Consider the following 26143-nt stretch of genomic DNA (forward strand, 5'->3'; position numbering starts at 1 on the left):
TACAACAGATATTGAGGATAATTCTGAAAATCCTAAGAATATACTTAAAAAATTTGTATTTCATCCAACTGAAAAGCTTAAAATAAATGGATGAATTTCTTGATATGTACAAGCTATCAAAATTAGATCAAGATTAAATAATCTAAATAGACCCCAAACCCCTGGTAAAATAGAAGCAGTAGTTAAAATTTTCCCAACAAATAAGAGCTCAAGGCAAGATGGATTGAGCACAGAATTCTACCAGACCTTCAAAGCACTAAAGTCAATATGCCTCAAGTTATTCTAATAAACAGAAACTGAAGGAACATATAATAATACTTTTTATGAAGCTACTCTTAATTTGATACCAAAAACACACAAAGACCCTAGAAAAAAGAGATACTTATAGAACACTATCCCTTATGAACATAGATGCAAACATTCTCACAAAAATACTTGCAAACTGTATTCAAGAACACATCAAAAAGATTATCCACCATGATCAAACTGGCTTCATCCCAGAGATGCAGGGATGGTTCCATATCTACTACATAAACATATTGAAAGACAAAGACCCACATGACCTTCTCATTAGATTCAGAAAATGCCCTATTACTGAAGAAAACACTAATTTATGCCATGGAACACAGAGAAGTTGAGTTGATGCCCAACTAGAAGCTCCACCCCTAGGAACTAGCCTTCATCATGCTAGAAAGTACTCTGCACAGTACAGCTTCCAAAGGAGGAAGTAACCATCAGTATCACGGAGCTACAAATGCTGAGACCTTCAACAGCTACCTGGCTGCCCAATACGCTGGTGCAACAACAGCACACATGTCACGGGAGTCACCAGCCACTTTAAAAATGGATTGAAGACCCACTTCAAGAGTAGGACCCATGCCTGACACTGCTGAAGTGGCGAGAACATGAGCTCGGGGAAACCTACTGCTATTATTCCAGTAAACTATCATGACTCCTAATGGTGTATCACCATACCCACAGCAGCTCTCATCAGGGAAACTTCTTCATGCAGTAGATGGCAATTAATAATTAATTAAGAGAGCCACAACTGGACAATGTGCAGAGAGGGAGAGACTTTAGAGAAGTTAGTCTTAAGTGGAAGGCTTTCACTAAACCAAGGGTCATATAGGATCATGGAATATATGTAGAAGAAGTCGCAGAAAGATTGTAAGAGCCATAGGTGATGGATGAGTCCAAGGAAACAGAGTCTTCCCGACATGAACAGGACTGAGGTACATAAGAATTCATATAAACTATGGCAGCATGCACAGGGCCAGCTTAAGTTCAAACCACACAAGATCCCAGCACTGAAAAGGGTAAGTAGACAAAAGTCCTACGCCTAGCCAAGAAGCTATTTGCAATTGATGCCTGCTGGGAAAGGAAAAATCTGTTTTGTCCAATGGAGTGACAATGGATAAATCAATCATAGTCCAGGGCAGGACCCATGCCCAGGAGTAGCTGGCCAATATAAAATGAATGGGGTGGGGAGCAGGTGCTTTTTATCTCATTTGTTTGCTATCTTCTTTTTCTACTACTGGCATTTTGTTTAGTTTCTTTATTTTACAGAGAAAGAGAGAGAGAGAGAGAGAGAGAGAGAGAGAGAGAGAGAGAGAGAGAGAGAGAGAGAGAGAGAGAGAGAGAATGAATGAACAGGTGACTGGGTGAGTAAGCATTAAGTTGGTTAGGTGGGTAATGAGGAAGAGGGAGGAGTTTGGGGAGGAAAAAAATGGGATCAAAATATATTCCATAAAAAAAAAATAAGGGGAAAAAAAAAGAAAAGAAAGAAATAGAAGCAGAAAAAGCATTACAAAATTGGTTAAGGCGAAGAGATGGTTCATCAGGTGAGAGCACGGGCTGCTCTTCCAGGACCTGGGTTCAATCTCGAGCACACATGGCATGTCTAATTTCATACACAGAACATGCTTAAGAAGAGTTCTGATGGCAGAAGTTTGTGGTCGGTGTGATTAGTATTTGAATGAAGGTGCTGGGGACCTCTATGCAGGCTATAACATTAGTTTTGTGACATACACTTGGTTACAGTAATAAAGTGCTACAGTTAGCTAATCAGTGCCATCCAACACACTAAAAATCACTACAAGCCTGTACTCTGTTTCAGGAAAGCACAGCTAATTTCTAAGGTAACGTTCTTTTAGAAACACACACTTACTTCCGCTTTCTTACGAGCTTCCATAGCTTTCATAAGCATCATGTGCTGTCGCCTTCGCTCCCGCTCCTGTGAGGCCAGATAAAATGTGGAGAACAACTCAACCACAGTTAACTGTTTGGTGTTCAAATGGAAAACAACAACAACAACAACAATAACAACAGAAACAACAACAAAAACAACAACTCAATATAGCATGTTTAGCATTTATAGACAAGTCACAGTAGATACTAAATATCAGACAAGAATGGCCATTCTGTGCATGTTTTAGTTCAGGTTTAGAAAGCAATACGAGAGCAATCAACAGCAAAACGGTGAAGCAATGAGCATGGAGACAGTGTAAACAGAGCACACAAGGTACTTATGGTCAGCTGTGATGCTCCTTCAAAAGCTGCCAGAACAAAGAGCATAATGGTTGGCTGGAACAGGTCAGTTACCTTACATCTGCTATTAGAAAACCATAAAATGCTATAGCCAATTTTACAAGTTCTATTGTTCTTAAAATTTCAGATCAGGCAGAAATTAATTCATAATCACTTTCACATTGTAGTTTTAGAATTGATTAAGTTAATTTCAAGTACAAAATCATTTTTAAATCCAATAGTCCACCAATAAATTAGGAAGATTTTTTTAAAAGTGTTTATACCAATTAAAAGTTAAACTAGTCATGGTTCATACACATGTACCAATGAAATGTGATATTCCTATTTACTGATGTCTGATGCTTGGCACACGATTTAAAGGCATAAAAATTGTACCATGGGCAAATAGGAGTAATCTAAAATGCCCAATATAGAAAGAAGGTAAGCACTACCTTAGTTTGGTAACTAATTTTAGTGTACAAGTTGCATATTAATATTTAATCAACATTTTGGTTTTAATATATTTGGTCCCCAAAAGGATTATTTCCAAAATTTGACTATAAAACCAGAGTATATTTCATATTCTCTCATCAAGCAAATTCAAAATTCCCATTGTACTTAATGGCAGTTTTGCATCTACAAGGATGGGAGAATATGGGATGTCTAATGAGTCAGCTTTCCCTGTGACATCAGTAACGCATGTTTTGAGAGAGGAGTTTTATGCAAGTCAATGGACTCTTAGAGACGTGTCACACTTCTCCATAGACAGACAAGCAGATGTATGCAATGCACTGCGCTGTGAAGCCATGCAGCAGTATGTAATATGACAGCAGCCAGTGCTACACTTTATGCATTGCTATGACAACCATATCACAACCAAATCACAATGCGGTGTTAGATGTACAAAAATAAACATACCCATACCATATCTAGTCTATGCCTCTCCAACTCCTGGTAGAAAGAGTTGGCACAACATTATGAAACAGAAATCACAGAGTCATAAAACCAATTTTAACCCCCCAAAGACACCAATACCAAAGCAAGGCAATAAACTGTAAGACAAAGGGAAAACCTAAGCGGGAATTATAAAGAAATTTTAAAGAAAGTATTCTGAAGCTTCCCACCCCCCACCCCAAAAGTTAAATAGAATGGTAAGGTACTTCCGACGGTGTGGCTCTGCATACAGACCTGGTGCTTCAGAAGGACAGCCTGCTGTCTTCTCAGTTCTTTCTCCTTAAAAATAAGAGACTTTTGATATACGGTTTTAGGAGAGATTTCGAGAACATTAAATAATAAAGATTTCGTTGCTGATAAACTTTTAGCCTTCTAATAGCTTTAACCACAGAAAATGTTCACTATTTAATCTTTCTTAACTTGATATGACTCTACTTAACAGCCTAATGGCCTAATCTACTTATGGCCTAATCAGTAGCAAGGATGTTTTCCTAGTAGTCATTCCAACTTCAAATTCAATGGACAGTTAGAAAACATACTTCATTGGAAATTCACTAAATTGACTGAATAGATCGTCAAACATAGCATATTAAAAACCATACAAGTATTTTAACAATTACTCAATAATTTATGATTCCAGTCTTAAAACTAGCTTAGTAAAGCCCTTCCTCACTCTAAACATAAGGTCCCAAATATACTCTGTGTATGCCTGGGTGCATCTGTGCGTGTGTCCACCAGCAGTTCACAGTACCATCCCAAGGGGATGGGCCACAAAGCAAAACAATTATCTAAGTTTGTTACCTATTGACTATTGTTTAGCAAGGTAGAATCTAAGTAAAATTAATATCAAGGGTAAATGTAAGGGAGACTATATATATATATATATAATATAAAATATATTAACATATATATACATATATATGTAAATTAAGACTATTCTTTATTCTAGAGAACAAAGCAAGGGAGTGTATGTTGAAAAGACTGCAAGCTAGGGTTAGCAGAGCTTAGAAGCCGAGCTTTGCTTAGCTGCGCAATTCATCCCAAGCGCATCCTATGGTGCCCCGAACAAAAACAAGCCAGCACACAACGAAGCATTGTCACGGCTCTACGCGGTGAGCCGTGCTGCCAACTAGAGCACCAGCGGGTTCATTCGGCTGCTGCCATTCAGACTTCAGTAGACGGTGAGAGTTAAGCGGGGAAGGAACAGAATGAACAGAACCTCTCTCTTATGCTTCATGCCAGGGAACTGTAACCAAAACGCCTCCACAATTTGCTACAGTAATAAAATGGGCTGATTTTATTATGTAACGACAGTTAACAGTATTGTTTCTGTTACTTGTTTGTTTATAGACAGGGTCTTGCTATGGCACTGAACTTGACTTCCAAGCAGCCTAAGTCCACCTCCTGACTGCAAACATGGCAGGTATGCATCACAATGCCTAGATTATGAATTTTGTTTTGAATAAAGAAAACACTTACTGGACACTAACAAAGAGAGAGTTATGAAGGGACAGTCAGGTTTGGGGCACGGTTTGCAGCATTAACATAAATGACACATAAACTAGTGTGGGGAATCATTCTTATCAAGCAAAACTTAAAATTCAGATGCCATGCAATAGTTTGCATTTCTGATTTGATGTCTTCGATTTGCACATATCAAAACAGCACATAAAACCTACATTAAGAAATAAAAAAAAGTACAAAAATATACACACAAATAAAAGCACACATTTACACATATTTTTCAATAGTAGTTTTGAGAAAAACTATTTTTTCATGATTGGTGTTAAGCAAATGAAGTTTTTATTTTTGAAAATAAAAACTCTTGACTCTCGGCTAAACTAACCTTTGTTCGTTTCTCGGCCTCCAATAATTTGGCATTTGCTGCTTCTTCCTTCTTTTTCTTTTTAGCCTGTGCATGCAAAACAGGTCTCAAGTCATGCAACAGCAGCGCTGAGACTCGCAGATAACCCCAGACTCACAGCTCCATGCCTCACAAGGTACACAATGAGCATGTAATACATAAGCAGACAATCACAAAAATCCCCGCTTCACATCACAGTGTTTCCAATCTGCAGACCAGTACTAAAACATCTACCTAAGCACCCTTAAAAATCACAACTCGACATGGTTTTCTTCTATAAACATCTGACTGAAATAACATGATTTTATCTTGACACTTAAGAAAAATGACTGTCATGTATTGCATCTGGAGTATTTTAAAAGAAAATTTACTTTCTGAAAAAATTTTAGAAAGAATTAACATGGATGGATAAAAAGAACTTCAAAAATACATCAGTAACACTTACAGCATATTTACACTTTGGACTTTCCTTTACTCCTTAATATTTTAGATAATTAAATGAAATTTGGTAAATGTGACTTTCACTGCCTCTGCAGAGCGAGCGGGTCTTGATTCAGCGTTTAGTTTTTAACAGGACAGCGCCTGCACTCTGACAATCAGCACCGTGCTGCCCACCTGAAGCCACTCACCGGCTGTGAGTTTCTATCTGCTAGTTACTGTGTGTTGAATTTGGAGTGGTAAAATCAACTGAAACTGGGTGAGGGAATGAATATGTGTATACTCCTAGGAGAAAGCAACTATTAACACAAAAAGGCCTAAGTCTCTGCAGACCTCAGGCCATACAGTGTTCCAAAAAGCAGCAGTTCATGAACAGCCGAGGGTAAAGGAATTGCAGCCATTACAAGTTTATTTTCCCTGGGTGGTGGTGGTGCACGCCCTTAATCCCAGCAACTTGGGAAGTAGAAGCCGGCAGATCTCTGTGAGTTTGAGGCCTGTAGGACTTCTAGGGAGATACAGAAAAACCCTCTCTAAAAAAAAAAAAAAAAAAAAAAAAAAAAAAGTTTGTTTTTCACTATATTTGCTGAAAATAATTTCAAGGCATATGCCATTTTTGATATGGGACATGAAACATAATTTGCCTTTGTCTTGATGATGGGGCAATTGTTTCTAGCATCATATTATCTCACTATGTGACAGAGTGACTCTTTGGACCACCGGATGTTACCAACTACTCTTCAGGTGACTTGAGTCCTGTATGTGCTAGCCCCACTTTTTCAGTTTTTACTCCTGCTGATTTCTAGCTACTAATTTTGATGCTAACATTTCTACATCCCTAATTTTAGTCCGCTTGCAGGAAAGGGAGGAACACTAGAAACCCTGTTAGTGACATCATTTTCTGCACTTAACGAGTTCCCTTTACTAAACACGGGTTTCTAAATGAAAAGAAAGTCTATACACCCTCAGGGCTTTCCTGAAGGTAGACACCATGAACTCCATGACAACTACACTGGCTGTCCAAGTCTGCCCTTTTCTTCTTCATTTTGTTTTTTATTTTACTTTCTGATATTTAGTGCTAGCATGGATGAACTTGCTAAAAAGGTTCAAAGAATGTCTCAGGCTACACAGTTCTGAACAGACTTTCTAGTGGACATACTCATTTGAACAAATGAGGTAACAACTGAGCATCTTAAACAGCCTTGGACTTGGAATATTTATCTTAATTGTGTTACATTAAGAATTCTACCTCAAGAATTTGCTGAGCTCGGAGTTCTTTTTCCATTCTGATTTGCTGTATTCTCTTAATTTTTTCCTGTAGGAAACATTAGGAAAATTTGAGATAATAAATATTTAGGTTAAAAAGTTTTAATTGGAGTCAGATAATTTTAAGACACAAATACCAAACTATCAAACGCCATCCATGCTGGATCCGAAATTCAGTTACCTGGTATAAGGTGACTCACAATCATATGAGTGTAGAAATTTTCTCAGAATTGTAAACAATAAATGTTAAACGAACATATAGAAGAGATAACAAAGCTGATTAAACTTATATATCCAGAAAGTATTTACACGTAACTGCAAGTACAAATAAAACAGAAACTGAAATACATAAAGCGACTGATATACAGCTACAACTTGCTGAATGAACATGAACAAAGAACAATATTTCTATAAAAAATTTATATGCATGGATTGTCATAAATTTGAAAAAACGCTTTAAAACCATAACTATATAGTCATTACACAGCTATAAGGTCATTATTAAAAATAACCTCTGATTCTAAAGTTTATTTCACATGTTGACATGATATGAACAATGCTTTCAAGCATAAGAATAAACCCATAAGATTTTATACTGCATTAATTTGAATTTATAATCTGGGAAATTACTTACATCAGATAGCTGGCATGTAAAATGCTATTTTATAATTGAGCAATCATCTAAGTTATAATAAGAATTTATATTTGATTTTCAAAATTATCCTTCTATGCTATAATCACAGTTAGAAGTTTCAATTTAAAAATGTTCTTTGAGGAAGTTTCAAGTGGCCTGGATAGGAATATATACCTAACAAGAACAAACCCTGACATTTCTTACCTATAATTAGATTTGTTCTAGAATTTCTATATCAACACATTTGATCTCTATCAAACATTGCTGTTTCTCCTTCAGTCTCCAGATGTGGTGTTTGACTGCTCTACTGCCAATTCTCCGTCATCTGTATTATTGAGTCTCTACAGAGGTGTATAATACAATCATGAGATTGGAAGGATCAACAATTTAATTCAGAAGACTCATCACACTCTAGGACTTTGCTGCTGGTGATCCTTTCTTGGCACTGAATATTAGCTGCAGCTTACCAAAAATACAAAGCCGCTACACATGGATTTTCATTTTATTTCTAAGTAACAGATTGCAGAACCCATTTTTTAAATTATTGAGACCTGAAGAAATATTCTTGGTGAAATTTTTCTGATTTTGGCAATCCGAAGACTTTTAAAGGGCTGTGCCCTTAAATCAGCAAAAGCATTGCACATTCCCTCCTGTGCAGACAGAGGCTCTTAAAGTCATCTGGGCTTACATACATGCAGTTTAGAGCTTTACCCTAACTGTGAAACATATGTTTTATAGATATAGATATAGATATAGATATAGATATAGATATAGATATTACAGATATTTAGAGACAGTATCACCAGGATGAAGACTAACATCATTTAGAAGTTATAAATTTTCTATAATATTATGTGCTCATTTATTGAGATGGTTACTTCATATACAGTATCTTGTTTATCATAAGAGTCTTAGTGGTTGGAATTATAGTCTTTTTCTAAGTAGGACACTGAGTTCTTACACAGCAAATATTTTGCTGTAATGCTAACACTTAGTCCATAGAGTCATATTCGACTCAGATTACAGTGTCTGTGCTCACCCTACTTCTTTGTGGTGCTTCCACAAACTTACAGAACTGCTTTAAGGATTCTTGTTGTATATGGGGACACATAGCTCCCACAGTGGTCAAGTGCTTATGTAGCATCTTCAAAGTCCTGGGTTCGATCCCCGGCTCTGGCAGGGATGGAGTGGAGTTGGGGGGTTGTCAAATGTGGTCTTGTGGACACAGCACAGTCAGTGAAGTAATGACAGGAGCGGTGGCTCCCTGCATGGTGCCTACACAAGACAGCATTGCTCAGCAACCCACTGTGAACCAGGGGAGGGCTCGCGGGCCACCCTCACTACTGCACCGCTGCCAGCTGGTGGATTCTGGGAAAGAGGCAGTCACTGTTGTCAGCTGTGTGACCACTAAGGAGTCTACCAGGTCCCAACAGATCTTTTCAAACCGACAGTCACACAGGTGATCCTGGTTAAACTCAGGGGATTCAAAACAAAAACACAAATAAAAACAAAAGACACGAATGTGGGAAAATGACTTCTAGGGACCAGAGCTGGGGTAATGGGGTGGGAGGGAAATTAGAAAGAGTTGTATGGGGTTACTTTAGTTAGAATACATGTATGAAATTGCCAAGGAAAAAATTCAATAAATATTACATGTCAAAAAGTACTCTGATGATAATTTTGTCAATTTTTGTGTTAAAAATATTCTAAGAGCTGGGCAGGAGTTGCACACACCTTTAATCCCAGCCCTTTGGAAACAGAGGCAGATGTATCTCTGTGAGTTCAAGGCCAGCCTAGTCTACAGAATTCTAGGCTACACAAAAGACCCTGTCATGAAAACAAACAAACAAAAATCAAAGATGAAAAAGAAATCCAAAGAGTGAGAAAAACATGATTCTATTTTCTTCTAGATCAATGCTGACTTTAATCATTTCAGGGCCAGATGGCACATATCTATAATACTGACAACTCTGTTAACTGATGCAGGACAATCACAAGTTAGAAGTCGGCGTAAGCAACACAGAGTCACCTTAGGCTCAAAAATAAAACAAGACAAAATAAAATGGTCATTATTTAACAAAAAGTCTAAGTAGTTTTGTTTCACAAATGTCTGGACAAATATATAAGGGTAATTCACCCGAATTAATGGTGTTGAAAGCGTTGAAGCCTAATGCTGGTTCAATTAGCAGTAAAGAATGTGAAAAATTTAGGTTGCAGGCACTTGACTTTAAGATCACAAAGCTGAATTTAAAGTTTTAAGATAATTCGATAAGTCTTTGGTCAACATAAAATCAAAGAAACTACAAAAGGTTTAACAAAATGGCAGTATTTTTGTTTAAAACAAAATATGAGAACACATACAATTCAATAAAGATTTATAATACTTTAACAAATGCATTACTAGGTGTACTTATTTTAAGTCAACCTCACAATGTCTGGTAGTAACAATAAACAAATAGAGGAATTTAAGTTTACATATTGCGATTTTAAATTAAGGTAAAAGGAATATTTTACATACATCTTTCAAAAACAGTATTATTTGTTGTCAAGACTGTGGAAGGCATTGTGTATTCATCCTCTCACTAACTCATCAGCCACCACACTTAATTCCTTTCCAATAAAGGAAATGGAGACATAAGACATTATTCCTTTAAGGGTCACAGACTCGTTAAACAGTACAGCCCACATTTAACTGTAGGCTGCCTGATTGGAAACTCTAACTTCTCAATTCCACCTCTATGGGAACTCACTGTGGTCACATTTCTTTAGTTAACTCTGTAAGAAATGTCAGAGATAATGAGACGGATGTCAAGCCAAGCAATTCAGTTAGCAGCTATTTGTACAGTAACACAACTGACTTCATTTAAAACAATACACTTTCTCCCCACTTCCTTTGTTTAAGTGCTGGATGAGCACGTGGAGATAGGGAACAGCTCACACACTGTGTCAATTAATATTTTCACTGTTTTTAAAAATGACTTCATTTTACCAAAATTATTTTGCAAAGTAGAAAGGAGAAAGGCAATACAGATACAAGAGAGAACTCTGGATATGGTGAATAATACTCTTTGAAAATATTCAGAAGCAATAAGGGCAAACTGTTTTCCAGAACACCTACATTTAGTTTTTTACTAATAGGGCACATGTATTATTTACTTACTTTTAATTAATTAAATTTATTGTGTGTGCATTACTGTAGGTGTGGGGTGCACATGTGCCATACTGCACCTGTGGCAGTTAGGTGACCATTTGTGAAGGTGGTCTTTCCTTCTACTATGTGGTTTCCAAGGACTAAACTCAGGTCAGGCTTATACTGTTCATGTTTTCAACTCCCCAGTGTCCAACTGGGATGTTCAAGGAATATCCTCTACCCACTGGCACATTAACTTAAGTTTGAAAACAGTCTCAGGGTATCAACTTGAATTCAATGTCTACGAGAACATTAAGATACTTACAAATATTACATACGTAATGCCTTATATAAAATCTCACTTCTTAAAGAACTTTAAGAAAAAGAACTTGATTCAAAAATGGGGGAAGTTCTTATAGATTTTCCTTTAGGACCTATGATCTTTCCATCAACAGGTTCCTGCTAGGTTTATAGTACTAGACCTGAACTGCCCCTTAGTGAATGGGTCTTAAGTCCAATCAGCCAGCTGTTAGTTACTCCCGAGATATTAGTGCCACTGCTGCACCACAGGGCACCAGGCTGGCTGTTCTTCATCATTTTGCTAAATGGATATAGTATGCAACTGTCTTCTAAATACTCATCCTTAAATAAACAAAGAAGTGCAGCTCGCACCCTCATGAACAAGTTTCTGTTTGCATAAATGGAGGCTGTAATGGAACCACAACTGGTCACACTGCAGAAAAAACGGACTGTAGAGGGCCCATCGCCACCTGTCACACAACAACTCCACTCAAGCTTCAGAGACATCACGGAAGAGGGGAGAGCTGTAAGAGCCAGAGGGCTAGGGGCCTCCTGTAAAATAGTGTCTTTGGAGATGACAGGACTGTTGGAAACGTGAACTCAACAACGTTTGCCTACAAGACCATATCAGTTGATATCCCACCATGGGTAGGGGAAGAGCTCACAAGCCCTTACTTGACAGCTACAGACAGCCAATGGCTTTGGAAGGAGGGAAAATCCGTTTTTCCTCACGAGTGAGTCCCCTTGATAATGTTGCCTGTAGCCCAGAGGTCAGCCCCACACCCATGTACATATGAACAACACTCATTGGACTCAGGAGGATGGAGATCTCACACACACACACACACACACACACACACACACACACACACACACACACACACTTAGTAGGGTTTACCTCACAAATATGAGGACCTAAGTTCAGAACACACATTAAAAAAAACAAATCTAGGTCGGGAACAGTTACTCAGCAGTTAAAAATACTGATTACAGGGGATGGAGAGATGGCTCATCATTTAAGAGCAACTGAGTACTCTTCCAGAAGTCCTAAGTTCAATTCCCAGCATCCACATGGTGGCTCACAACCATCTATACTGAGATCTGGTGCCATCTTCTGGCCTGCATGGACACATGCAGGCAGAACACTGTATGTATAATAAATAAATATTAAAAAAAATACTGATTGCTTTTGCAGAGGACTTCAGTTTAGTTCCCAATACCCACATGGTGTTCTTAACTACTTTAACACCATTCCAGAGGATCCAATGCCCTCTTCTGGTTTCCATGGATACCAGGCATAGATGTGGTAAAAATACATACATGTAGACAAACACTCATTCATATAAAATAAAAATAAATATCTCTTGAAATATTAAAAAAATTTTAAAGGAGAACAATTTTAAGATGGCACCTTTCTAAACAGAGAGAGACATTCACACATGACAGCAGCTATGCAGGAAATGCAGGTGGGTACCATGCCCGTGTACACCAGGCAGACTCACATCGGAAGTCCGTCCCAGCACATGAACATACCTGCTGCTTCATAATCTTCATCTGTTCTTTCTGCTTCCGCTTCTCTTCCGCAGCCATGATTGCTGTGAAGGGAACCCAAAGCACGCCTGTCAGCACAGAACCACGAGGAAGGGCAGCCCTGTGAAGGCCCAGCTCCCACCTTTCAACGCATACAAGACATCTATCTACCTTGCTGTTTTTTAGCTTCTTTGGCAACCCGTGCCTGTTCTTGCTTTTGAAGTTTTCTTAAAAGCTTTATTTGTGCTGCTTGTCTGGCTATTTCTGAAAAACACAAATTTCAAAGGGTTTTCGTGACAGCATTACACACGTGATCAATCTCAAAGAATAACTGAAACTGGTGCTGGGTCACCACACATGACGAAACACTTAAGAAAATTGCCTAAGGGTAGATATAGACCAGGTAGGAAAGTAGTTTGGTAGAAAATGGCATGTTCATTGCCCCCGCTAGAAAAGGTGACTGGTAGTTCCAGGCTGTAATTCCAGCACTTGGGTGGCCGAGACAAAGGGATCATGGATTTTAAAGCCCAAAAAGTTAGAAAAGAATTGGCAAACTATTTAGTCAAATATGAACAAAGGAATAACTGTATAAGTGTGATCCCCATCACGGAGCTCCCATAAGTACCCTTTCCACACTGCAGGCAATGCTGAGATCTAAGAATATCAGTTTAGCCTCACTCTTAACACACACACACACACACACACACACACACACACACACACACACACACGCAGACACAATCACACACATATATACATTTTTTTTTGTTTGTTTGTTTTTCGAGACAGGTTTTCTCTGTGTAGCTTTGCGCCTTTCCTGTGACTCACTTGGTAGCCCAGGCTGGCCTCAAACTCACAGAGATCCACCTGGCTCTGCCTCCCGAGTGCTGGGATTAAAGTCGTGCGCCACCACCGCCCGGCATACATATATACATTTACACATGTAAAACACACACACAATCACATAAACATACACATGTAAACCACACACTCTCACAAAGAAACACACACACATACACACTTGCAAAGGTAGAGACCTCTAGCCAAAATTGTACTTCAATTATCTGTACTAATGATTAAATCCTTGAATCTAGTGATACTTTTGTTTAAAAAGTAGAAGAGCTAAACTCTTAAAATAGAAAGCAGAGACTACTGGCCAGACTTAACAGGTAAAGGCCCGTGGCTATTTAAGTCTGTCAACAGAGTCTCCTTCCCAGAACCCATTGCTGTGTAAACCTCCCGAACAGAGTCTCCTTCCCAGAACCCATGCTGGAAGGAGAAAACAAAGTAGTCTTGAAAGCTGTTCCCTGCCCTCCACATGTGCAGCATGGCACATGTGCATTTGCATTCATACACACATCATTATGCACATACACTAATATTATTAAAAATGTTTAAAAGAAGGAAGAATATCCAATAGTTTTAAGACAGCAAAGGTCTCATCATTTTAAAGGACAGACAGAAGGATTTGGGGCAAAAAGACACACCAGTCCTTTTCTTCATCCGTCTCTTAACCCAGGCCATTTGCAACGTGACTTTGGAGTCCCTCTCATTGAGAGATGGAATAAACTCTGCCCCTAGATTCTGAGTTCAGCCAATGGTCTCCCCTGGGCAAGAGGATGTTAGCTGAAACGAAAGCAGAGCTTTCAAGGGAACACATGCTCTCTAATGCCCCTATGCCTGGCCCACCAACCAAGGACATGTTTTCAATAGGCTGTTGGGTATTGAACACATGGAACCAATTGAGCCCACACATGTGAACAATCCCAGCCAAGACCAACAGAGCTGCTCTCACTGATTCCATCTGGAAAAGGGATTAGCTTTTAGTGCCCTGTGTCACTGAGATTTAGTGGTTGGTTGTTAGTGTGGAAATGGGTATGATGGATACAGAAACCATACAATGCCATTGTTCTCAATGGCAAGAGCAATCTGAATGCTACTAACTCTAAAAGGGATGTATCATAATATTACCTGGAAAATAATTTTAGAAAGTACCACTTTACAACACAGCAGTAACAGTTCTAAATTTTGTAGCTGATTAAGATATAAGGAACCTATAAACTATATTAATTGACAATGACTATATATTTCTACCATTTATTGAATGTGGGTAATGCATTGAGTTTACATGATTTTATTTAATCTTCATAGCTATTTTATAAGGTAAACAATATTATACACAGTATATAAATAAAATGTGTAAGGCTCATAGAAGTTACATAGCGGTCAAAGCACAAGCTCACATCTTTCTGAACTGCCCATCGACATTTCACTATGAGGAAAAACCTTGAAGCAGCATTTGAATGTTTTCAGGGTTCTAGTAAGTTAGCCGTATAGTTTATGAATTGATTTTCTATCATAATTAATTTTGAAAGGAAAATGGATATGAGTCTCATTTCATGTAGCAAACTATAGATATTACTGAAGAGAAAACAAAACTGATGCTAAAATACATTTCAACCTTCCAATAATGTTCACTATTTGGAAATCAGAGGTATCATGAAAACTTTCTGAGTTATGCAAAAGATCTCCTATTTATTAAACACCTTAGAAATGAACACCTCTAAACTGGCATGCAGAGAAAGCAACCTCTGCTAACAATATGCTAGAAGACAATCATAATACCAAAACAGTAACACATTTTCAATATTTAAATATTAATATTTAAGAACCAAATGTGAGTTTTTTGTTTTTATTGAACTCTGATTTAAATGTTCAACATTCTCTTAAGTTGAAAAGCACATTTGATTTAGAAAAAAACAGTTCCCTAAAAAAGTTACATAAGTTGATCTTTCACTCTAAGCTTAATTCTTTCTCTAATAGAAGAATGGGCCTTTATAAATTCCGAAAATGTCAAAATGAGATAAATAATTTTTACCTATTAAATAGATGCTAATAAAATTTTTAAAAATATATCTGCCTTAATTTCAAAGATAAGTATTTAGTTTCAAATAAACTCATACCACACAGAATTAGTGAGACACTTCTTTGGACAGAATATCCTAAAGCACTGCAGCCTGACTAAAATCGGAGGCTGTCAGACAGTTAGTTACCTGCTGTGGTGGTATTGTGTTCCCCAAAATATTGTGTACCTTAATAAATTTATCTGGGGTCAGAGAACAGACAGCCACTAGATACAAAGGCTAGAAAATGGTGGCACTCACACCTTTAATCCTAGCATTCCAGAGATAGAAATCCCTCTGGATCTCTGTGAGTTCAAGGCCACATTGGAAACAGCCAAGCATGGTGACACGCCTTTAATCCCAGTTAGCCAGCCTTTAATCCCAGGGAGTGGTGGTAGAAAGTAGAAAGATATATAAGGCGTGAGGACCAGAAACTAGAAGCATTTGGCTGGTTAAGATTTTAGCTGGTTAAGCATTCAGGCTTTTGAGCAGCAATTCAGCTGAGAGCCATTGGGATGAGGACTCAGAAGCCTCCAGTCTGAGGAGACAAGACCAGCTGAGGAATTGGCAAGGTGAGATAGCTGTGGCTTGGTCTGTCTCTCTGATCTACCAGCATGGACCCCAATAACTGGCCTCGGGTTTGATTTTATTAAAAAGAACTTTTAAGATTCCTGCTACAACCTGCACTCCCTCTTAGCAGTCCCTGGGGAAAGCACGGTGTCCCCATCTCCAGTTCTGTGACATCCAGCGCAACTGCTACTTTCTGCTCTACACAACCTGAGGTACTAGTGTCAGTCAATTAACACACAGGTTTTAGTTACACGCACTGAAAGCCATTGTCATATGGAAACTGTGTCAGATTTCATCTTTATTCTCTGATAATTTAGAGCTCTCTCAGTTTTACAGTGTTTGGAAATGTGCTCAAAACGTGCATTTATCATATTCTTAACTATTCTGCAAACTTAATCAAAATTTTCAGCATACTTTAAATCCTAGTAGAATAATAATATGTAACAAAATCTTGTAGAGGGCTGGAGAGATGGCTCAGGGGTTAAGAGTGCTGACTCTTCCTCTAGAGGACCTGAGTTCAATTCCCAGCACCCACATGGCAGCTCATACCTGTCTGAAACTCCAGTTTCAGGGGACCCTGACACCCATGGAAAACCACAAATGCACATTAAAATATATGAAAAAAAAAAAAACACCTTGTAGAATCCTCTCAAATAACCCCTTTAAATTGTTTGAAATTTTAAAATAGGTGTTAAACAATTCGTTGTTACTTAATCTCTATAAAGGGGGCGCACAACAATTCATACACTTGTAATCATAAAAAATATTATTCACTTATTTATTGCTATGTACAAGTGTATGTGGGTGGGTGGGCCATGGCAGGCGTGTCGAGGTCAGAGGACACCTTGGCAGAACCATGTCACTCCTTCCACCCTGACGTGGGAGTCCAGGGACAGAGCTGAGATCCCAAAGCCTGGGCAGGAATAACTTTACCCATGAGTTGTCTTGCTAGCCTGAATGTAGTAATCATTCACTGTAAATATTCAATGCTGTGGCAAGGGAGATGCTCAGTGGATGAGGACTGTCACCGCCAAGGCTGACGACCTGAACTGGATCCCTAGAACTCACATGCTGAAAGGAAAGAACCGATACCTGCAATTTGTCCTGTGACTTCCACGGTGTGGGGGACACAAGTGCCCCTACTTTCCTTACTAAGTTAATAAATAAATGCAAAAATAATGAAAACACTAAGTGCTTGTTCTAATGGAGAGAGAGAATATATACACATACACACACTAACAATAAGGCCTAAGTGAAGCCCATTACAACCAGAGACAAACATGTCATGGAATAAAATCAATTTGAAATCTAGGATAAAAAAATTATGGGTAAAAGGACAATTAACTTCTTTGTTACAATAGAGTTAATTTTTCAAATTTAAATGCTCTGTTTTCGATAGTATATAAGAGTATATGTGCCGGGCGGTGGTGGCGCACGACTTTAATCCCAGCACTCGGGAGGCAGAGGCAGGCGGATCTCTGTGAGTTCGAGGCCAGCCTGGGCTACCAAGTGAGCTCCAGGAAAGGTGCAAAGCTACGCAGAGAAACCCTGTCTCGAAAAACCAAAAAAAAAAAAAAAAAAAAAAAAAGAGTATATGTATTGGAAATGAAAACATATAAAAAGACATTTTGGCTACCAGTTCACTTCAAGCACTCATTTCTAAATATATCGCAGCTACCATCACACAAGCCTCACAAGAGTCATGGCTTTATTGATAATAATTTCTAGAACTCAGGGCCGGCAATAGAGTTCAGTGGGTGAAAGGACTTCCTACCAAGACTGACAATCTGTGTTTATCCCCAGGGCCCACATGGTGGAAGGAGAGGACTGACTCATGCAAGGTCTCTTCTGACCTCCAGACATGCGCTGTGGGATGCACGCCCATACATACATGTGCACACATGTGTATGCAAACACACAGGAAAAAAGACAATTGAAAATGCAATTTTAAAAACTGTAAACTAAAGCTGGGCATGCACTTTTAATCTCAGCAATTGGGAGGCAGAAGCAGGCAGATCTCAGAGTTCGAGGCCAGCTTGGTCTGCAGAGTTAGTTCTAGAACAGCCAGGGTTACACAGAGAAACCCTGTCTTGAAACACCAACAAAAAACAAAACAGCAACTTTAAACTAATTTTAAAACTCACGCATGTCTCTTAATATATTTATTGTTTTGTTTTTAATCATCACTAAACTATTTGGAAGATGGAAGTATTAAGATGGAGGAAATAACATTAAAAAAATCAACTGTTTCAAGGCAGAGAAAGACTAAAGCTATATTAAGTTAGATGCTAGCCAGTAGTTACTGTAAACGCTATTAGATGAAGTATGAATTGGAACATCTGTTTTAGAAATAGTATTTGACTGCTGATTCACTTGGAAATGATGGGTGTTTATGAAACATATACTTATAAATGCTCACCATGTGTTTATTATTACATTGTATCAAAGACACAGCATTCTAACGGGGATGGTAAACAACACGTGCATCACTAACTGCTGAGCCACCGGAACATGACCAAGATCAAGCTGACAGGACATACACCGGAAGCCCGTTTTAGAAATGAACAAAAACTTGTTAGGACTCCACTGATGAGCGACAACAGGAGCTTTCTTTTAAAGTGTTTTGTTCTATGGGCCTTTGTTATGTATTATGACTGATTTATAATGAACAAAATACATTTTGTGTGTTTTTTCTAGGTTTCATAGAGATAAAACATTCTTGAAATGACATAAAATTCTGATAGCCTTTTTAATATAATTTTAATTATTAAAAATTTAAGCCATCAGTCATCTGTACATATATGCTTACAAGTTCAAGATATTTATACAAGATGATATGCTTAAGAGAATTTAAAGAGGTTTCCCTTTTATACGAAATAACTCAAGACTCGACAGCAGAACATCTATTTTATCTTAGTTGTCCCTTGTTATAAGGAGCAGCTCCAAGATAATTTATGTACGATTTTGAATAATAAGTACATTTCTGATCATTGTGAGTACTTTGAACTTATACACCCACTCTCTGGTGTCCTTGTCACATCTTCTAAAACACACTGACCACTTCAGCATTCTGGAATTCATACCCAGACTTCAGGAGACTACAAACTAACACGGGGGTTAGTTACCATAACTGGGGTACTCTGAAAATTGACCCACAGACCCACATATTTTGGAGTTATTCCCATGTGCACTTCAAGGGATTGGGAGCTGTGGAAAGGAGAATCCTGTTGGCACAACCTGAGGGCATGTGCCAAGGGCTGGCTGACCCCTTCCCGGGCAAATCTCAAGAGTGCAGCTGTAGCACACAGGGGATGGGTCTGTAAGCACAGCTCTTGAGATCTGGTTATGCATTTGAGAACTGCTCATTTGAGAGCGGTGCCAATCACTTCCAAGTCAAAAGGACAAGAAGGTTGACTCCTGGGCTTTTGTAAGATCGCTAGTGGCAGAGAGCAGATGCGTCTTACCTTGAGCCTGCAGCTTCCTTAGCAATTTTGCATCTGTGTTATCCAGGAACTCAGCGCTGCCGACGTTGGGAGGGCGGCCCTTCCGGCGCTTCATCCTGGACTCCTCTCTTGCTCTTGGTCTATCTGGATTGGGTGGTCTTCCTCTTCGGCCTTCCATTGCCCTGATACGAGGAATGACATCCTCTTCTTTCAAAAGACACCACTGCATTCCCTGTTAATTAATAAATTACAGAAATAAATATTACAAACAAAATAAAAATAAGGGATCAACATAATAGTAAATTCTAGTTAAAAATCATAGTTTTTTTGAAGTTTATAAAGCTGGTATAAAATTTAATGTACTATAAAATAAGTTTAGATTAGTAATTTTCTATGGTATATCTTTAATAATTCTTAGTCAAATTATTTATTCCTGAATTAAGTATGTAGACAGATTTGTATCTATATCTATAAGCTTATAGAGAAATATAACAATCATCATTTCTGAATACAATTACGACCAAGTTGGTAGACATTTGAAAGTATCAGTTGTGTGATACCTTCTCTATGGGTTATTATTTAGTGTTAAGAGTTCATCAAAAACATTAGGCTATCCAGATATCAGACAAACCGTTTTCTCAGATGAATATTATACTACTACATGAGAGAGAGAGTTAAAATATTAGTCTGTTGTAATCAGTAAGGAAGTAACAGTTGTCCTTGAATGGGTTTCATTTCATCAAAAAAGAGACAACCTTGCCAACACCAGCCTCTTGATGGAGGCGCATGTCACCTTAAAGTCATCTTATTTCTACCCCCAGGCAAACCTGTACTGGATGAAAATTCAATACTTAATCATTATAACTTTAAATGCGGGACTGGACAAGAAGAATCTCTTTAAAATACATGCAAAACCCAGTGTGAGGAAATCAACAAGTAAATTATGACAAGCTTAACCAACAGAACAGGAAAATTAAGTAGACTTTAAAATATCTATCAGTCTCAATTCATCAGCCTTACTTGGCAATTGATCTAAACAAATGATTGAGGAGATTTAACATTAAAAATTCTAACAAACAATGACATTTGAAAGCACCAAGAAAAAAAAGCAACCATTTGAAAACAGTGATGGAACCTGTTAATTACAAATATATTTGCTAAAGGAACAGAAAATAACTACAAATCCACAGGAGAAGTCCTATTTTATTCAGGCACTCTGAGGTCATATACTTGGATCTTCATAGCATTTCTAACTTACATGGATGGCACTGTTTAATGTTTTAGAGGTACCAAGAAAGCAAGGAAGAAAACAGTGATTTAATTTGAAAACAACTGTCACACTTTGACACAATATGCTCTTGACATTGTATCAGAGGTTACAAAGATATTCTTCTGTCTTTTGATATAGAAGTATATATAAGTTTTAGGACTATATCAAGCCAAACTGTGACTAAAAAACTAGTGCACGTATTCCACATCTGCTTGCTAAAAGCAAAAATCTAATACTAACTCTTCAGCGACTTGCATGCTAAAATAACTTTAAATCTATTTTGAAAAAATTGTTTTCTCTTAAGATAAGAAAAAGTCAACAGAGTCAACTGTCGCACCGAGTCCATTTCAGGCCACGCACGACTTCAGAAGGCCGTCGGCACAGAGAGGTCAGAGCAAGCTGCGCTCGCCACCAAGGGAGGCTTATTATTAGCTGTTCACTCCTTTGTTAGGATTTTAGGCATCAGAGCAGCATGAATGACACAGATAAAGTGACATTTGTGACTGCGTGACCTGAGCATAAGGAGCTGTAAACACATCTGCATTCTGTTTCTAAGTATCTTATTAATAGGAAAACCTATTTCAAGGGTCTTACATGAGTATCTTTTCTTACTAAATACGGTTTTTATATAGTGCTTTGACATTTACTCAGGAAAATTTCCTGCTGTCAGCAAGCACAGTATGTTAGTGCTTGAGCCTTATCACACAACAGTGCCTTTATAACTTACATTTGTGCCTGTGGCATTTAGAAAGCAAATACTTAGCAGGACAGTAGTGGCCCAGCACTTGGGAGGCAGAGGCAGGTGGATCTCTGTGAGTTCAAGGCCAGCCTGGTCTACAGAGTGAGTTTCAGGACCGTCTCCAAAGCTACAGAGAAACCCCATCTCAATAAACAAACAAACAAAAAACAAAACAAAACAAAACAAAAAACAAATACAAAGGGATAGCATATGTTCAGTTAGACATGATGTCATCTAACTCTTGGATTTCAGAAAACAAGAAAAGGAATGTTAGGAAATCCCGTGGAATAGTCAAATTATTATGGGTAAGGACATACAGTCCAGATCTAAGTAGCCATCTCTTGAGGAGAAGTAAATTGAACTCATAATACTTGACTAGCTCTTGTGAGTCAGAAATTATGTTAAACAGTTAGTTTATGTGAGCAGCTGGCTTGGGTTCCCTCGCAATAGTGGAGAATGCTTGTTTTTTTCTTTTTCTTTCTTTTTTTTTTTGTTTCCCCTTTGTTGTTTGTTTTTTTTTTTTTTTTTTTTTTTTTTGTTTTTTGGGTTTTTTTTTTTGAGACAGGATTTCTCTGGGTTAGCCCTGGTTGTCTTGAAACTCTGTAGACCAGGCTGGCCTCTACCTCAGAAATCTGCCTGCCTCTGCCTCTGGAGTGCTAGGATTAAATGTGTGTGCCACCATGCCCAGCCATTTATTTTTTCTTAAATTTTAAGGTTTAAGACAAAAAATGTTTCCTAGAAATAGTATTTCTTGACTAAGATTTAAAAGACACATCTAAAAAGAGAGATTATGGAGATGACCAAAGATTGTTTATTATTTTATAAGCCTTTGTGAAGGGTTATTCATTTATATTTTTACATTTTATTTAGGAAGAACAAACAAACTTGCAGCATAAGAAAGGAAATACGAGATAAGTGAAACTGTGCTGTTTTTAAGTTAGACTCTTGATGTGTTATTTCGTACAATAGCTCAAGGATATCTGGGACTCAATGACAAGTGGTTGCAGCCACCACTTGGGTGCCAGGAAGCAAAGGCAGGAATCTGAAGCGCAGCCAGTGCTCCTTCTGTGGAGCCACCACCCCAGCTGCAGAGTGACAGCATTTGTGACAATGTGCCTCAGGCCCAGGCGTCTCTAGCGTAGGTGACTCAGGGCCACATCACCAACAGTAATGAACTGAAAGCTTTAGAAGTCAGGTAGGAAATTGTCCCAATGGACCATATACACACGTGAGACTCTGGGGATGGGGATTCAAACTAGAAAGAAAGTCAAATGCTTCAAGTCTTACAGGGAGAAAAACAAAAGCTGAAGACTACCTGATATGAAAGGGGAAGCCTGAAGCCAGCCAGGGAGAAAACTGAACAGGAATCACCATACTTAGATAGTCATGGGTGTGCTCTCACATCTCAACCCTGATTTGATATTGTGTCCTAAAAATCAATGAGTCCAGGGGGCCGAGGAAGCGAAGTGGCCCTTTTGTCAAATTTCTCAGGATCACTTTCCTCAGTGTTGGGTCACCAAGACTGGTGTGGAGCTATGATTCTATTCTTCCTAAGGCTGATTTCTCAAGTTAACTCTTGAGAGGCTGGCACATTTGAAATGAATGAGGGATACTTTTTTTCTTTTCTTCTTTTTTTTAACTTGAGGCTACACTTGCATGGATGGGCTCTTTATCACCTAACATCCCTGTCTCTTGGAAGTAAAATAACCGTGGCCTATGGCTGAAGTAGATTAATGCATTTGTTGTGACAATTTTATATCTCTTAGTCATTTACTTAATAGATTCTTCAAACAGAGTTTCACTAAATATTTTTTAGTAAAATTAACAGCCTAAAAATAAAGTTGTTTTAAAAAACAAAACTAAAACCAACCTCCCTCTGAAAGTATGCTTTGAGTCTTACTTTCTATTAATTCCCGTGAAATGTTTCAGAATGTTATACCAAAAAACAAAAAACAAGAATCTTTAAAAAAAAAATTTTTTTTAACTTATTTTGTTTCATGTTTATGAGTGTTTTGTCTGCCCCTATGTAAGTGTACTGTATGCATGCCCGGTGCGCACAGAGGCCAGAAGAAGGTGCTGGATCCCTTGGGACATGGGTTATCTGTGGTTGTGTGGATCCTCTGGAATTTGAGCCATCTGTGGTTGTGAGCTGTCACGTGGAGGCTAGGAACTGAGCCCCGATCTTCTGCAAGCGCAGCAAGTCCTCTTCACTGCTGAGCCATATTTCTAACTCAGAAGAGGAGGGATATGAAAGACCTGGTGATGCGCAATTCTCTTCCAGGTAAGGGAATTAAATAAGATATAGTGCTTCAAAGTGACATAGGATGCTGACTTACAAAGATTAGAAGGCTCAGAAAAATCGTAGGGCATGGAGCAAAGCATGTGTATCAAATTCTTTTTCAAAGATTTTGACAACTTGCGATTTAATAAAAATGTTAAAATTAACACGAAGAAAAGTGGGGTTCTATTGGGCTTCCCCAGGCCTAGTGTCTACTTTCCACTGCCTTCTACTTCAAGAGCAGCACAGAGAGCTTGATGTACTTCACAGGAAGGGCATTGGGCAGTCTTAATCTCTTCAGTTACACAGCTCATTAGTGCCAAACACTATTTTAAGTAGAATTTAAGAGACATGAAAGACCAAGAATAGCTTTCTCTCAGAGAACAGGGGTATCACCCATGAAACATGGTGGGAAAAGGTGTGGTTTGATACAATTATCTCCACAGTGTTGATTATGCTGTCCAACTGATCAAATAGGTGATCCCTAAGATGACAACTTTAGAGGAAGTGACCTCTGTGCATAGTCCAGAAAACAAAGGATGTGAAGAGAAGGGACTTCAAAGTGACTCAAAATGGCCTTCAGTAGCTCCACACTTGGGCTTACGTGGCAGGCCGTCTGGTACAGGGCTCTTTTAGCCACTAAAACCCTACCTGGTACACGAGAGACATGAATCTGCAGACCTTTCCCCTGTCCGTGCCGACTGCTCATGTTCCCAGAGTCCATATGGGCCAGAGCTAGACCGCACAGCGGTGGCAGTTAACAGCAAAGCTGGCCTAGAACTCCGGTTGTTGACTCCCAATCTTTGGTTCTCTACTTAATTGAAAATAATCACCAGCACCACAACTGTGCGGACGCCATGTGTTGCCCAAATTATTATGATTGCCCTTTTAACTCTTCACCAGAAAAGCCCTTTCATTTGGGCTGGACAGCAACAGACTAACATGAAATTCACCAGCTAATACACTTCTTTGTGGCTTCTATATTAATGTACTATCTGGATTCTCCATTTATGTTAGTTTTTCTTCATATTTAGACTTCCCACCTTCATTTCTAAAGTAACAGGTATGTTCACAATTTCCTCTGTGGGGAAAAAAATGTCTTTGGGGAAAATTTGGGGACATTATTTGTCATAAATATTTATAAAGTGACTTTAAAAAGGCTATTTTTTGAAAGAAACACATTTTACTTTTCTTATGACGTAACATCATTAAACAGAATCCTTCAGAAAATTTCTGAGTGGTGTGTAATTCACTTCTTTGGGCATCTTTGCTTCTCTTGCCCACCCTCTTTCGGGATCCCCTTGCTGTCTTTTCTTTCATTTCTTTCTTAGACCGAGGAAGAGTAGGCATCCAATGTCCTAAACGCCTCTGAACTTATATGGTGAAAAATATGGAATTATTTTTAAAAGTTATGCTTAATTAAATATATCACCTACTACAGTTCACACAGTGCTTATCAGAGAGCATTGTCAGGACTGCAGAGATGGTTCAGTGTTTAAGAGAACTGGCTGCTCTTCCAGAGGACCTGGGTTCAATTCCTAGCACCCACATGGCAGCTCACAACTGTCTGTAATTCCAGTTCCAGGGGAACCAACACCCATGGCAAAACAGCAATACACAGAGCATCGTCAGATACTTCAAAACAACCCCTGTCAATAGCTACTCACTGTGACGCCGTCCTATGTTCCCAGAGGCAAATGTGGGTAAGAGAAAGAACTCTCTCAACTTACCAAAATCAATCCAGCACAAACATATTTTCTATGACTTTGGTAACCAAAAAGAGTGAAATAAAATAAAAATTGTGACAAACATAAGGATCAACAAGTTTTTTATGATGCAATGGAACAGAATTCTGCAGAGACATCTATTTGAATCCTTTTCACAGAGTTGCAAAGAGGCCATAGTAACAGACATCGGCCGGAGACAGGGGGCTGGCAGCGCATGGCCTTCTCAGTACTGCCGCTTGTTTCGAAGAGTTAATCTTCTAAGATGAGGGTTTTTATGGAAACTGTAAGAGCATTTGAAATCTAGCTAGCAGCAATGCTACCCTTCACTGATCTTACAGAGCTCTCACTCCATGAACTCAAACAAATAAAACTCTTCATGAATACAGGTTTGCTTGGCCTCCTTCCTTTTAGGGCCAATCTCTTGAATTAAGGGTGTCTGCTTTAGCTATTTGAAAGAGAACCACTACACTGTAGTTCTTCACATGTAAAATGGTTCCCACCTTTCATCTTGTTGTAATATACACAATCACTATCTTCAACCAGTGTTTGCCATCGTCTAATACATATAGAATTA

The 26143-nt window shown here is 38.5% G+C and overlaps 1 protein-coding gene across 50 annotated transcripts in view; it reads right to left on the reverse strand.

The window, feature by feature from the left end:
* Baz2b (bromodomain adjacent to zinc finger domain 2B) overlaps nucleotides 1-26143 on the reverse strand; it is a 325808-nt gene that overhangs the window by 38153 nt on the left and 261512 nt on the right. For 31 of the 50 annotated variants that reach the window (XM_076568555.1, XM_076568531.1, XM_076568557.1 and 28 more), the window contains 8 exons: nucleotides 19577-19787; nucleotides 12811-12903; nucleotides 12643-12704; nucleotides 7029-7094; nucleotides 5327-5392; nucleotides 3715-3759; nucleotides 3445-3477; nucleotides 2168-2233 (listed from right to left, as the gene is read on the reverse strand). In XM_076568555.1, the coding sequence (XP_076424670.1) occupies nucleotides 2168-2233; nucleotides 3445-3477; nucleotides 3715-3759; nucleotides 5327-5392; nucleotides 7029-7094; nucleotides 12643-12704; nucleotides 12811-12903; nucleotides 19577-19787 (642 nt within the window). The remainder of the gene's footprint in view (nucleotides 1-2167; nucleotides 2234-3444; nucleotides 3478-3714; nucleotides 3760-5326; nucleotides 5393-7028; nucleotides 7095-12642; nucleotides 12705-12810; nucleotides 12904-19576; nucleotides 19788-26143) is intronic. The other 19 variants (XM_076568559.1, XM_076568547.1, XM_076568545.1 and 16 more) reach the window with 3 other exon arrangements.

Source organism: Peromyscus maniculatus, chromosome 4 (genome assembly GCF_049852395.1).
Source record: "Peromyscus maniculatus bairdii isolate BWxNUB_F1_BW_parent chromosome 4, HU_Pman_BW_mat_3.1, whole genome shotgun sequence".
NCBI classification, from domain to species: domain Eukaryota; kingdom Metazoa; phylum Chordata; class Mammalia; order Rodentia; family Cricetidae; genus Peromyscus; species Peromyscus maniculatus.